The sequence below is a fragment of the Hylobates moloch genome, unplaced genomic scaffold, assembly GCF_009828535.3.
Source record: "Hylobates moloch isolate HMO894 unplaced genomic scaffold, HMol_V3 SCAFFOLD_13, whole genome shotgun sequence".
Lineage (NCBI taxonomy): Eukaryota > Metazoa > Chordata > Mammalia > Primates > Hylobatidae > Hylobates > Hylobates moloch.
The window spans coordinates 94679864-94695401 of NW_026652288.1; the positions used below are offsets into that span (position 1 = coordinate 94679864).

General features: G+C 39.7%; 1 protein-coding gene across 3 annotated transcripts in view; it reads right to left on the reverse strand.

Annotated features, from left to right (window-relative positions):
- EHHADH (enoyl-CoA hydratase and 3-hydroxyacyl CoA dehydrogenase) overlaps positions 1-15538 on the reverse strand; it is a 94562-nt gene that overhangs the window by 17779 nt on the left and 61245 nt on the right. For all 3 annotated transcript variants that reach the window (XM_058426168.1, XM_032171821.2, XM_058426167.1), the window contains exon 5: positions 13809-13913. In XM_058426168.1, coding sequence (XP_058282151.1) covers positions 13809-13913 — 105 coding nt within the window. The remainder of the gene's footprint in view (positions 1-13808; positions 13914-15538) is intronic.

Consider the following 15538-nt stretch of genomic DNA (forward strand, 5'->3'; position numbering starts at 1 on the left):
TTCTTAAACAGGCAAAAACTTGAGCAGATACTTCATCAAGGACCGTATGTGAATGGCTAATATGCACACGAAAAGATGCTTGACATCATTGAGTCATTAAGGAAATGCAAATTAAAACCACAACAAATGTGGTAGACAGCCTCTAAGTAGTGGGCTGTCATTTCTAGATTAGGTTATAAAAAGACTCTGGCTTCAGTCTTGCTCATACTTTCTTGCCCTCTCAGATTGGTCACTCTGATGGAAGCCAGCTGCCCTGTTGTGAGCCATCCTGTGGTGAAGCCCACGTGGCAAAGAACTGAGGGAGGCTTTCAGCCCACAGTCAGTGAGGAACTGAGGCCCTCAGTACAACAGCCCATACGGAACTGAATCCTACCAACAACCGCTTGAGTGAGTTTGAAAGCAGATTCTCCCCCGACCCCCAATCAACCCAAGATGACCACAGCCACAGCCAACACCTTGATTGTAGCTTTGTTTGAAATCTGAAAGCCAGAGGACCTAGGACACTTGGATTCTGTACCCACAGAAATTGTGGAATAATGTTTGATTTTAAGCCACTAAGTTTTGGGGTCCTTTGTTATGCAGTTAGACTTACTAGAATGACTATAATAAAAAGACATCACTAGTGAATGCTGGTGATGATGTAGAGAAACTGGAAGCCTCATACATTGCTTCTTAGAGTGTAAAACAGCACATTGCTTTGGAAAACAGCTGTTTCTTAAAAAGATAAACATAAACTGATTGTTCAACCCAGCAATTTCACTCCCAGGAATCTACACAAGAGAAATGAAAGCATATGCCATAAAGAAAACTTGTCTACAAATACTCATGGCAGCATTATTTATAATAGCAAAATCTGGAAACAATCCAAACATCCATCAGCTGCTGAATGAATAAAGAAATTTGATAGAGCCATACAATAGAATATTATTCAGCAATAAAAAGGATCAAACTGTTGATACATGCTACAATACAGATACAGATGAGCCTCAGAAACATTATGCTAACTAAAAGAAGCCAGATGCAAAACACTACATATTGCATGATGCCATTTAGATCCAATGTCCAAAAAATGCAAATCTATAGAGACAGATCAGTGGTTGCCTAGGGCTGGGGATGTGAGTAGGAGTTAGTGGTAATGGGCATGAAGCAACTTTTTGTGGGAGTGGACAAGTCTTAAAATTGATTTATGGGGATGGCTGCACAATCTATAAGGCAAATCACGCCTCATTAAAGCTGTTAAAGTGTATCTAGAAATGAATTTATCAAGAAAGGTACAAGACCTTTCAGAAGATAACTATACCATTTTATTGAAGAACATAAAACAAGACCTTAATAAAAACAGAAAAGCCCCATGCTCCTGGATATAAATATTTAATAGCATAAAAATATAAGTATTTTCCATATGTATTATATATGAAATTTTAATAAGAATCCTTATGGTACCATTTTAAAAAATAACTTTACAGAATGATTCCAAAGTTTTCATAAAATAATAAATTCATAACAACTTATAGTTACCAAAACTTCAGCTATACCAGAAGTTGTTTTCTATAATGTACTGGCATCTCTTAAAAAATAAAACCATTTTATCAAAAATGTACATCTTAGTTATTTAGACAGAAAGCCTACCAGGGCTTATACTAGAGCAGTTTCACCATAAAAAGACATATGAACATAAGCCCATCTGGCATTGAGCTCCTCTGGCATTGGTGTGTTAGGCGTGTGCAAGGGAACGTGAGTAAGGTTTGGATGTAATCATGTGCACATGGTAATATAGATATACTGTATAATCTCAGCCTCCTTTTTAAATCAAAGAGACAAGAATATTTTCTTAATGCTTGATTAGTAAGCAGTGTTGGAAAGAATGAGTTTCTTAATTAATGATTTCCCATACGATGTTAAAGATTAGGATTCAGGAATGGAGAGAAGACAGTGGTTATAGGCATGTGGTCCCTCTCACCCTACTACTTTGAAAAACATGAACTGTATCCAATATGCCAATTACTTGCTCAATTACCCAAAGAGTTAGCCCAATCCTCAATTTAAGGGAAAGCAAACTCAGCAGAGAAGAATGGGGACTCCCCCAGGGTCTACAGATGATTTAATGTGCCGGTGACCTAAAAGGAAAACAAGAATGGACGATGGGGAGAGGAAGGAGAGAACAAGAGCATGGAGGCACAAGTGGAGGGGAAGGCAGGCTGGGCTGCTGGTGCAATCTATGCCATGTAACACGGCATAGACAGCGCTGGGATATCTTAGAGTTAGATCTCTGTCTTGTGATACTACCTCTGTTCCCAGCATTCCTGGGGGTGCTTCTCAACATCATAGCACACATCAGATTTATTTGAAGAGTTTACGAAGTTCAGATGCCCACATCATACCTCAAAATTAACTGTTGAATTTTTTAAGAGTAGTCATGCCCAGGCCTCACCATAGATTCAGTTAAGAATCTTTGCCGGGCGCAGTGGCTTACGCCTGTAATCCCAGCACTTTGGGAGGCCGAGGCAGGTGGATCACGAAGTCAGGAGTTCAGGACCAGTCCAGCCAAGATAGTGAAACTCTGTCTCTACTAAAAATACAAAAATTAGCCAGGCGTGGTGGGTGCCTGTAGTCTCAGCTACTCAGGAGGCTGAGGCAGGAGAATCGCTTGAATCTGGGCGGCAGAGGTTGCAGTGAGCCGAGATTGTGCCACTGCACTCTAGCCTGGGCAACAGAGTGAGACTCTGTCTCAAAAAAAAAAAAAAAAGGACTATTTGAAGGTGGGGCCTAGTAAGACTATTCTTGAAAAGTCCCGAAGCTGATTTTAAGGCATGGCCTCTGGGAGCTCCAAGAGCAGAGAGTGTTGTCCGCCACTGAATCAAGGACAGCTGCAGTTCCTGGCAATTTCATTTTAGGCCAGAGATTGAAAAGAAAAGACGGGGGAGAAAAAGAGAGAAGAGAACAAAACCGAAATGAAAAGAAAGCCTGCTTAATGGTGTGCGGTAATTATTTCTGATCAGCATAATCCTATTATCCCGGGGACACTGAAAACCTCGCAGACTACATATGGGCATTTTGGGAGCTCTCCAAGGCACTTGTCTAGACCAGTCCTAGGGCCAAACTAAGCATATCCACTGGAAAATTTTGGATTTGGGCATAATCATAGATGGTTTTTCCCTGCTCGATTTCCTATCTCTTTCTTGCTGCAGCTATAACTAAGGATACTGTTATCTTACAACTTCGGTTATAAGATATTCAGAATTTCCCCTTTGGGTCTATAAGTACAGTTGTTTTCAAAGTGTATTTATTGAATACTTGGTAGTTTTCAAGTCACTCAGCAGTACCTATACAATAAGAGAGGCAAGTGTCAGTATGTCAGCATCAGCATTGGCTGCCAAGGGAAATGGGGAGGAAAGAAACTAGTCAGTGATTCAAATATACTATTAATTGAATTCTTTCCTTGACCCATTCACATTTTTTCTTAGTTCTATGAGGTAGTCTATGACATTTTTGATAAAAAAGATAAGTGAGTCACGTTTCTGAAGGAAGAAAAGGAGGTGATTATTTTCCCTTCTTCTTCTGCTATAATGGCAGGAAAAGATTTTCTCTGCCTAGGCTAAAGAGAGACTCAACATGCGGTTCACAGAAATCATGAACACAGACATCAAGGAATCTGTCTCTCTCTCTCTCTCTCTCTAATCCTGATAAACAGAAAGCTGTGTCCATCATAAAAGCTTTGCAAAGGACAGACAGAATAACTGCACATTAACAGGCTTCAAGAAGGTGACCCACAGAAATTGTCTAGCAAGTAAAAAGGAAGCTCAATTTAGCCATGTGCGTATGCCTCCTATGTAAGGCAGGTCACTCTGCTCTTTTGAAACATGTTCATATAAATGTTCGCAGCAGGTAAAAATAAATTACAAAGTGAAGAAGATAAAATGAAGAGAAAGACAAATAAAACCACTAAGGTTTTTTAAAAGCCACAACTCCAAAAGAACAAATAGACCAAGGTCTTTAGGCAGAATTAGAATTGTTAAAAGTGGCTAACACAGCCCAGCACAGCCACAGGAACAGGACCAGGGTTCATTATGGAGACAAAAACGGAGCATTAGGTTCCAGAGTTGAGACTCCCAGCTGGATAATTCCCTGTGCCCATTCTAGCTGGGGAAGGTAGAGAGAGAGAGAGTCTGTAGTCTCTTGGTCTTTGAATAACAGCACACACATCCAGCGTCATGCCAGAAACATGCACATGACAACAGGAGTTCTTAGTTCAGAAACAGGTAGGCTGCTAGCCACATGCATGTGCAAATAAATATATAGCATTTTACAGGATGCTCCCCTCCCTAGTTTAGCCAATGCAATCTGGTTTGGCCAAGTAGTTCTGCATTGCACTGCTATATCCATTGCGCTGCAGTAGTCTGGGAGGCTTCATAGAATACGAACATTAAAATGCACAAAGCTAATGAACTTCCACAGTCAACTCACCAGGATACAGTGTTAACTCTGTAGAGAAATGTGCAGCTAAGTCCCAAATTGCGTTTTAGGTATGTTAACCTTCTACACTCCCTTCCCACCCGTAATTGGTTCCAAAAGTGCTGATTGGAACATTAACCATTGGAAATTCCCTTTTCTCCCTCCTTTCCTATAAGAAGTAGAAACTAAATAAATGTTCTTCATCTTCTTCTTTCGTTGTTGTTTTAAAGCAAACATTTGAGCAGTGGGAGTGAGAATAGGCTGAATAATTGGAATATGGTTACAAATGGGAAAAGGGAATACAAAAATTTTACATGTATTTTTTAAGACAGAGACAGACTTTGCGTACCACAAAAGTCACCACTTTAAAGTGTATAGTTTAGTGTTTTTCAGAATATTCACAAGGTTGTGCAACCATATGTGGATGTATTTTAACCATGCCTTTCATAACTGATTTATAAAAATATCTTTAAGACTATAGCAGCCAGGTGCGGTAGCTCACACCTGTAATCCCAGCACTTTGGGAGGCAGAGGCAGGTGGATCACTTGGGGTCAGGAGTTTGAGATCAGACTGGTCAACATGGTGAAACCCCGTCCCTACTAAAAACACAAAAATTAGCCGGGTGTGCTGGCATGTGCCTGTAATCCCAGTTACTTGGGAGGCTGAGGCAGGAGAATTGCTTGAATCCAGGAGGCAGAGGTTGCAGCAAGCCAAGATTGCGCCATTGTACTCCAGCCTGGGTGAAGAAGCAAGACTCTGTCTCCAAAAAAAAAAGATTATAGGTAGTGTTTGCATGTCAGGTGTAAAAAAATCAAAACTAGCAAAAATTATCTCCTTTCTTACCCTTGTTCTCTGTGTATCAATGGTTCTCAAAGTGTGGTCCCCAGAACACAGCATCAACATCACCGAAGCATGTTTGTTAGAGATACAAATTCTTGGGCCCCACCCCAGATTTAATTAATCAGAAAGTAATGAGTGGGGCCTTGCTAACTATGCTTTAAGAAGCCCACCAAAAAGCAATTTTGATGCATAGTGAAGTTTGAGGACCATGGCTCCAGATCAAGACAATTGCTCTAGCTTTCCATAATTACAGATTTCTAATAAATGCATGTATATTTAATGTAATTAACATATTGAATTTTTGTGGAAACTTTCCTTCAAGTTAATCCATCAATTTTGTTCTGCTAAATGACCACACACTAACAACTGTATTTAAAACAAAGAGGCTGGGTGCAGTGGCTTGCGGCTGTAATCCCAGCACTTTGGGAGGTAGAGGCGGGTGGATCACCTGAGGTCAGGAGTTCAAGACCAGCCTGGCCAACATGGTGAAACACCATCTCTACTAAAACTACAAAAATTAGCTGAGTGTGGTGACGCATGCCTGAAATGCCAGCTACTCCAGAGGCTGAGGCAGGAGAACTGACTGAACCCGAGAGGCGGAGGTTGCAGTGAGCCGAGGTCATGCCATTGCACTCCAGCCTGAGCAACAAGAGCAAAACTCCATCTCAAAAAAAAAAAAAAAAAAAAAAGAAAAGAAAAAAGAAAAAGAAAGAGATAAAAGAGGAAAGTGGGGAAGCACAAAAAGAAAAGATAGGCACAAGACCTCAAATGAAAATGAAAGGCAAAATAAATAGGCCTCATTAAACTACAAATTTGGTAAGAGAATAAATGGCAAATGCAGATAAGATTCTGAGTTAATCCTTGGTTGATCTGTCCTTTTCTCTACCTTGATCTCTAGCGTTTGTCTATTACAAAGCAGCACCAAGAAATCATAGGATTGCAAACAGTGGAACTCATTTAAAAAAGAAAAAACAGTAAAAGTCCTAGGGTTTCCGTGGGATTCTAATCACTAAACCCCAAAACAGGCATTACACCCCAAAACCTTGCTTGAGTTGCTGCAAGGACAAATAACTAGGCACCCAACCACTGTAGCCTGTGAGGTCTCAGAACATGATTTGAAACCATCTAATTTTGTTGAACCCTTTCTTTTACCAATACATGAAATAAAGCCCCAAAGGTGATTTGTTAAGGTCCCTGTAGCTAAGGCTGAGACCTCTGTCTCTCCTGACCTCCAGTCCCGAGCCCATTTCTCTAACAGACTGCATCTTTTCCACACTGGCCTCCCAAAGGCATCCCTTTTTTTTGGGGGGGGCGGGTAAATTTAATGACTCAGATATTAGGAAAAGATAAATTTTTTTTCAAATCAAGAGTCTAGATTACCTACCACCCAAATACAACCACTACTGAAAATTTGTTACATCGCCTTATAGTTTTTTCCTTATGCAAATACGTATAAGAACACACGCACACACTTGTAAAATTTTCTATCTGGCTGTTTTCTTCTTAATACTATATGTAAGCAATTTTCCGAGTTCTTCAACTTTAAAAATGGAAGTTGTAATACCTGAATGGAGTTAGTTCTTTGAGATTATTGTTTTTACATAATTAATGTCCCAAGGCTAAATATTTGAGTTGTTTCCAATATTTTACGATAATCTAGAAGCTTTAGTGAGCATTACTGTATACAAATCTTTGTGTATTTATGTGATTATTTCTCTGTGGTAAATTCCTAAGAACAGAAAAACTAAGTCAAAAGGTATGAGTAATTTTAAGCCTCTATAAGTGATTGTCCAGTTGCCTTCTAGATAGGCTGTATTACAAGCATTCTAATGACAGCTTATTTAAACTCAATCTACCGTATTTTTTCCATCTGTTCTGATCTGCTTGGCAAAAATTAGTGTCTTTTAAATCACTGATTTTTTATTAATAAATTTTAAAAAGCATTTAAGAGTCAAGCATACACTTATTACAACCCAGCAATACTATTCTCAGGTATTTACCCAAGAAAAAGGAAAAATTATGTCTACAAAGATTTGTGGGCCGGGCGCGGTGGCTCACGCTTGTAATCCCAGCACTTTGGGAGGCCGAGGCGGGCGGATCACGAGGTCAGGAGATCGAGACCACGGTGAAATCCCGTCTCTACTAAAAATACAAAAAAAAAAAAAAAAAAAAAAATCAGCCGGGCGTGGTGGCGGGCGCCTGTAGTCCCAGCTACTCGGAGAGGCTGAGGCAGGAGAATGGCGTGAACCCGGGAGGCAGAGCTTGCAGTGAGCCGAGATTGCGCCACTGCACTCCAGCCTGGGCGACAGAGTGAGATTCCGTCTCAAAAAAAAAAAAAAAAAAAAAAAAGATTTGTGTAGGCCCAAAGTGGAAACAAACTAAATGTCCATCAACTGATAATGGATAAACAAATTGTGGTTTACCCACAATGTGGAATACAAGTCAATAAAAAGGAACAAAATATTAATGCATGCAACAATAGGAATGGCTCTCAAAAACGTTATGCAAAGTAAAGCCAGCCACAGAAGACTATATACCACTGCATGATTTCATCCATATGAAATTCTAAAAAAACCATAAAACGATGACAGAAAGTAGGTCACTGGTTGCCTGTGGCCAAGGGGAAGAAAAAACGATTTATGGGAAAGGGGTATGAGAATACTTTTTAGGGTGATAGAACTATATTTTGATTGTGGCAATGGTTACACAACTGTAAACAACTACCAAAATTCACCAAACTCTCCCCTTAAAATGCATGAATTTTATGTGTAGAAATTACATACACCTCAATAAAGCTGGAAAAAATAAAAACAAAACCAAAAATGATTTAGAAATGTTTGAGAAAACTAACTTAACTTAAGCTGGGGAATAAAACAAAACAAAAGCAAAAAATCACTTAAGAAATTTTGGAGAAAAACTAACATTTTCATTTTTGCTTATTTCCTTTCCATTTGTATCTGTACTCATACATACTCTAGATAATGATCATCACTCTATACACGATTATATACTGTATAATTGCAAATACATGTACATTTATATTCTACACATTTTTATATCACAATTTTACATTTTTCTATATAGTCTTCATGATTATAATTTAAAATAGTAATACATAATTGTGTAAAGCCCTGAAGTGTTAAAAGGTGAATTACAGGTTTAAAGCAAATGGTGCCTCAATATTTGGATGCCACCAAGTGGACAAACTGTATAACGTCATTGAGATTAAACACTATTTTGTAAGTTTTATAAACTAAAAATGTTTAATTTAATGTTTATAATTAATTTTAAATTGTGAATAAATTAAAGCTATAACCAGACCATTTTATAAATGTAGCTAAGGTTGAGACCTGAATCCAGGTCTCCTAGATCATGAACCTCATCTATTTCTTGAAGTAACTTAATTCTCAAATCAGAATCTAGGGAAATCACTTAAGGAAAAGAACTTCCTGTTGAAATTGAGACCTTTACAAACTAAAACTACAGATGTGAATGACAGACATGCATCTATCTTTAGCAAACCAAAGAATAATTTAGGGACCTCCAAATGCAAATAGCCTTTGCTGTGTGTCTATCAAGTGACTTCTAACAAAACAATAAGCCCCCTCGGGAAGCACAATGATGAAAACACAGTGAAGGTTGCCTGAAAGGCAGAGAAAAATAATAGGAAATTTATTTCTATTTGGGCAAGGACTTGCTGATTCTCTTTAGGGGTCTCCATTATTTTCTCCCCACTGTTCCTCACCTCTCCAGTTCAAGCTTTTACTTTCACATTGAAACAGTAACTGGCTAGAGCCACAAAAAAGAAAGATTATTTCAGGAAAGTGTTTGGTCTCTGCCAAGGTCAACAAAAGAATGACTCCTTCAAAAGAATGTCTTTGAATGACACTGGGCCATTGCCTGCCACCAAGCGGGAGACCAGCACTCTGTTCTGCCTGTAACCCAATACTCTTCCAATTATTTTTTTCTGGCAATTTTTACCCTCTCCATCTTGCTCATTTAAAGCTGACAACCTCCATAGACTGAAAAACTGTTTAAAAAGAAACAAACAAAAAAAGCTCTAGGAGTGCCACTGAAAGAACTCTGAAAGGAACATCCCGAGTCCATAAAGTAAGAAACCGCTGAGAGAAGGACATAACTCAGTTTGCGGAGACAGAAGTTCTCAAGGCCCACGGCTTTACTGCGGTAAATTATAGAGCCTGTGATATGGTTTGGATGTGTGTCCCCTCCAAATCTCATGTTGAAATGTGATCCTCAGTGTCTGAGGTGGGATCCTGGTGGGAGGTTACTGGGTCATGGATACTGATCCCTCAGGAACAGTTTAGTATCATCCCCTTGGTGATAAGAGAGTTTTCACTCAGTTGATGAGAGATCAGCTTGTTTAAAAGAGTTTGGGGCTCATGCCTGTAATCCCGGCACTTTGGGAGGCTGAAGCAGGCAGATCACGAGGTCAGGAGTTCGAGATCAGCCTGCCCAACATAGTGAAACCTCGTCTCTACTAAAAATACAAAAATTAGCCGGGCATGGTGGCGTGCGCTTGTAGTCCCAGCTACTCGGGTTGCTGAGGCAGGAGAATCACTTGAACCCAGGAGGCGGAGGTTGTGGTGAGCCAACATCACGCCACTGCACTCCAGCCTGGGCAACAGAGTGGGATTCCATCTCAAAAAAAAAAAAAAAAAAAAAAAAAAAAGTTTGGGACCTCTACGCTTCTCTCTCTTGCTCTCTTGCCATATGACGTGCCTATTCCTGCTTCACCTTCAACCATGGGTAAAAGCTCTGAGACCTCACCAGAAGCTGAGCAGATGCTGGTACCATGCTTGTACACCCTGCAGAACTGTAAGCCAATTAAACCTTTTTTCTTTATAAATTACCCAGCCTCAGGTTTTTCTTTATAGCAACACAACAGATGAGCACAGCCTGTCTTCAATCTACTGAAGTGTTTGTCTGCTTGGTTGTTTTAATTTTTTTTTTTAATGTTCCGGGATACATGTGCAGAATGTGCAGTTTTGTTACATAGGGTAAACGTGTGCCATGGTGATTTGCTGCACCTATCAACCCATCACCTAGATATTAAGCCCAGCATCCATTAGTTATTTATCCTGATGATCTCCCTCCCCCTCCCCTCTGCCAACAACCCCCAGTATGTGTTGTTCCCCTCCCTGTGTCCATGTGTTCTCATTGCTCAGCTCCCACTTGTAAGTGAGAGGATGTGGTATCTCATTTTCTGTTCCTGCATTAGTTTGCTAAGGATAATGGCTTCCAGCTCCATCTATGTCCCTGTAAAGGACATGATCTCACTCCTTTTTATGGCTGCACAGTATTCCATCGTGTATATGTACCACATTTTCTTTATCCAGTCTATCATTGATGGGCATTTGGGTTGATTCCATGTCTTTGCTATTGTGAATAGTGCTGGAATGAACATACACATGCATGTATCTTTATAATATAGAATGATTTGTATCCCTTTAGGTATATACCCAGTAATGGGATTGCTGGGTCAAATGGTATTTCTGGTTCTAGGTCTTTGGGGAATCGCCACATTGTCATCCACAACGGTTGAACTAATTTACATTCCCACCAACAGTGTAAAAGCAATCCTATTTCTCCACAGCCTCACCAGCATCTATTGTTGTTTCTTGACTTTAATAATTGCCATTCTGACTGGCATGAGATGGTATCTCATTGTGATTTAAATTTGCATTTCTCTAATGATCAGTGATGTTGAGCTTTTTTTCATATGTTTGTTGGCTGCATGAATGTCTTCTTTTGAGAAGTATCTGTTCATGTCCTTTGCTCACTCTTTGATGGGGTTGTTTGTTTTTTTCTTGTAAATTTGTTTAAGGTCCTTGTAGATTCGGGATATTAGACCTTTTTCAGATGGATAGATTGCAAACATTTTCTCCCATTCTGTAGGTAGTCTGTTCACTCTGATGATAGTTTCTTTTGCTGCGCAGAAGCTCTTTAGTTTAATTAGATCCCATTTGTTAATTTTAGCTTTTGTTGCAGTTGCTTTTGATGTTTTAATCATGAAATCTTTGCCCATGCCTGTGTCCCAAATGGTATTGCCTAGATTTTCTTCTAGGGTTTTTACAGTTTTGAGTTTTACACTTAAGTCTTTAATCCATCTTTGTATAAGATGTAAGGAAAGGGTCCAGTTTCAATTTTCTGCATATGGCTAGCCAGTTCTCCCAGCACCATTTATTAAACAGGGAATTCTTTCCCCATTGCTTGTTTTTGTCAGGTTTGTCAAAGATCAGATGGTTGCAGATGTGCGGACTTATTTCTGAGTTCTCTATTCTGCTCCACTGGTCTATGTGTCTGTTTTTGTATAGTACCTTGTTGTTTTGGTTACTGTAGCCTTGTTGTATAGTTTGAAGTCCGTAGTGTGATGTCTTCAGCTTGGTTCTTTTTGCTTAGGATTGTCTTGGCTATATGGGCTCTTTTTGGGTTCCATATGAATTTTAAAGTAGTTTTTTTTTCTAATTCTGTGAAAAATGTCAATGGTAATTTAATGGGAATAGCACTGAATCTATAAATTACTTTGGGCAGTATGGCCATTTTCACAATATTGATTCTTCCTATCCATGAATATGGAATGTTTTTCAATTTGTTTGTGTCCTCTCCGATTAGCAGTGGTTTGTAATTCTCCTTGAAGACATCCTTCACTTCCCTTGTTAGTTGTATTCCTAGGCATTTTATTCTCTTTGTAGTAATTGTGAATGGGAGTTCATTCATGATTTCGCTCTCTGCTTGTCTACTATTAGTATATAGGAATGCTTGTGATGTTTGCACATTGATTTGGTATCCTGAGACTTTGCTGAAGTTGCTTATCTGCTTAAGAAACTTTTGGGCTCAGAAGATGGGGTTTTCTAGGTATAGGATCATGTCATCTGCAAACAGAGACAGTTTGACTTCCCCTCTTCCTATTTGAATATCTTTTTTGTTTTTTTAGAAGTCTCACTCTGTCACCCACGCTGGAGTGCAGTGGCGTGATCTTGGCTGACTGCAATCTCTGCTTCCTGAGTTCAAGCAATTCTCCTGCTTCAGCCTCCCAAGTAGGTAGGATTACAGGCACCTGCCACCATGCCCAGCTAATTTCTGTATTTTTAGTAGAGATGGGGTTTCACCATGTTGGCCAGGCTGGTCTTGAACTCCTGACGTCACATGATCCACCCACCTTAGCCTCCCAGAGTACTGGGATTACAGGCAGGAGCCACTGTGCCCAGCCCTTGAATACCCTTTATTTCTTTTGCCTGATTGCCTTGGCCAGAACTTCTAATACTATGTTGAATAGGAGTGGTGAGAGAGGGCATCCTTCTCTTGTGCCGGTTTTCAAAGGGAATGCTTCCAGCTTTTGCCCATTCAGTATAATATTGCCTGTGGGTTTATCATAAATGGCTCTTATTATTTTGAGGTATGTTCCATCAATACCTAGTTTATTGAGAGTTTTTAATATGAAGGGATGTTGAATTTTATCAAAGTCTTTTTCTGCATCTATTGAGATAATCATGCGGTTTTTGTCAAGTTCTGTTTATGTGATAAATTGTTTATTGATTTGTGTATGTTGAACCAGGCTTGCTGATCAGTGGATAACTTTTGATGTGATATGTTCATTTTGCCATATATATATATATATATATTTTAATTGGGATGGAGTCTTGCTCTGTCACCCAGGCTGGAGTGCAGTGGCACGATCTCAGCTCACTGCAACCTCTGCCTCCTGGGTTCAAGCAATTCTCATGCCTCAGCCTCCCAAGTACCTGGGATTACAGGTGTGCGCCACCATGCCCAGCTAATTTTTGTATTTTTAGTAGATACAGGGTTTCATCATGTTGGCCAGGCTGGTCTTGAACTCCTGAACTCAAGTGATCTGCCCGCCTCGGCCTCCCAAAGTGCTGGGATTACAGGCATGAGCCACTGTGCCCGGCCTAGTTTGCCAGTATTTTATTGACGATTTTTGCATTAATGTTCATCAGGGATACTGGCCTGAAGTTTTGTTTTTTTTTGTTGTATCTCTGGCAGGTTTTTGGTATCGGGACAATGCTGACCTCATAAAACGAGTTTGGGAGGAGTCCCTCTTTTTTAACAGAAAACACATTCATGTGATAAAAAATTAAAAAGCTTCAGCAAGGTAAACAGTGAAAAGTCTCCTTCCAGTAGCTTCTGCTGGCTGACCAGCCCTATTCCCAGAGGCAGCCATTAAAAATTTCTTGTGAATCACTACAGAAATATTTTATGCATAAACAGTTAGATATATACATTTTCCCCATATTCTATCCCACCCCTCCTTTTTGTTACACCAATGGCAAACCACTATATACAATAATGCTTTTTTCACTTAATAATGTATCATGGGCTTCATACCATATCAGTACACACAGTTTCTCATTCATTTTTAAGCAGTATCATATTCCATCACATGGATGTACCATAAGATATTTAGAAGTTCCTTATTTAAATGAACATGTATTTTGTTTACATTGTTTGGCTATTTTTATTATTATCTTCTTACCTGAAACTCTCTGAGCAAATCTGATTGCTTCTTCAACCGGGTCTGAGTTCACAACTTTATCTAGAATGCCCAGCTTGAGTGCTTCATCTGCTAAAATATGTCTTCCTGAAATCAACAACAACAAAAATCAAAGAACGACGTAAGATTAAAGCAAAAGCATTACTCTCTCTAGTAGGAAAGGCTGTCTGTCTAGATATAAATATCTATTCTTGAATAAAATAAGTAAGAACCACACTGACTGAAAGAGTAGAAAGATCACCACTGAGGTAACCAGGAAACTTGGATTCAAGCTCCAGCTCTAGTTTCCACTATTTGTGTGACCATGAAGAACTGCACGAGGACCACAATTTCCTCATTGGCAAATGGCAATAATTAGGCTTATCTCAGTAATTCTGATTATTAAGTGAGAATAATAGATTCTCTTTATAGTCTATAAATCTCTATAGAAGTACTTTATGAACTACAAATCTCTATAGAAATGTGAGATGTTTAGTTTTTGATAATAATAATAGAAGTAGTAGCAGCCGAGTAATATATAGTATCTACCTCATCCCTAGCACACACCACTGGCTGTGGTTGGTTAAAAAAAAAAAAAAAAAAGGACCAGGCACGGTGGCTCACGCCTGTAATCCCAGCACTTTGGGAGGCCGAGGCGGGCAGATCACCTGAGGTCAGGAGTTCAAGGCCAGCCTGGCCAACATGGTGAAACTCTGCCTCTACTAAAAATACAAAAATTAGCTGGGCATGATGGTGGGCACCTGTAATCCCAGCTACTCAGGAGGCTGAGGCAGGAGAATCACTTGAACCCAGGAGGTGGAGATTACATTGGGCTGAGATCACACCACTGCACTCCAGCCTGGGCAACAGAGCTAGACTCCATCTCCAAAAACAAAAACAAAAAAAAAGAGAAGGAGAGAAAAAAAATTTTAAAAAAGATAGTCTCCAGACATAAATATAGTTAGCTCAATGAGAAAAAAATTAAGTTGACATTCTGTAAGGTATAATTATAATTACACAGGACAAATGAGATGGACTTCTGCCAGTTTTTGGCTACCCAGCATCTCAACTCCTCCCTTAGTTTGTGGAATTGCTATTGTGTGAGCTTTGAAGCCCTGCCTCCTACTACAGAAGCTGAAAAGGACACAGATGATTAGACAATTGACAATTTGACTGTGGCAGCTGGAGTGTGGCCCATGACCCCAGTTAGTGAACTAAGTGCTCTGTTGAGGGTTTTTAGCTTGGAGTTAGTGACACTAAGCAGCAGCAACAGGTTAAATCTCATTTCACAGGTGCCAATATCTAGTGTCTGGCAGTGGTGGTGCTGGTACACTTAGTGTCCAATCATGCCATTGGCATCCTCCAGTACAGAATGTCAGCAATAGGGGATATAGAAGTTTGATGAGGGTTTGCACCGTTCCTAAATTGCCTTGACAGTTCTTCACCAGTTGTAAATATGCAATTTGATCTGCATATTCTGAGGTAAGAGTTAGGGGACATCAGCATCCCCTACCCCAGGGTCAGAAGGAAGGAGACAGTGACACGTTGCTTGCTTTCTTGCCAGTACCATCTTGCTTTCTGAAAAGCAACCATCAAATCTGTCTTAGTGGCAACACTTCCACAGTCTTCACTGCACTTACAGCGTTGGTGGATGCCATCGGAGACAAACCCTCCATTCCTGGTTCTTATTAGTGCTTCAGAGAACTACAAAGGAGTTTTCTTGATTGGGTAGA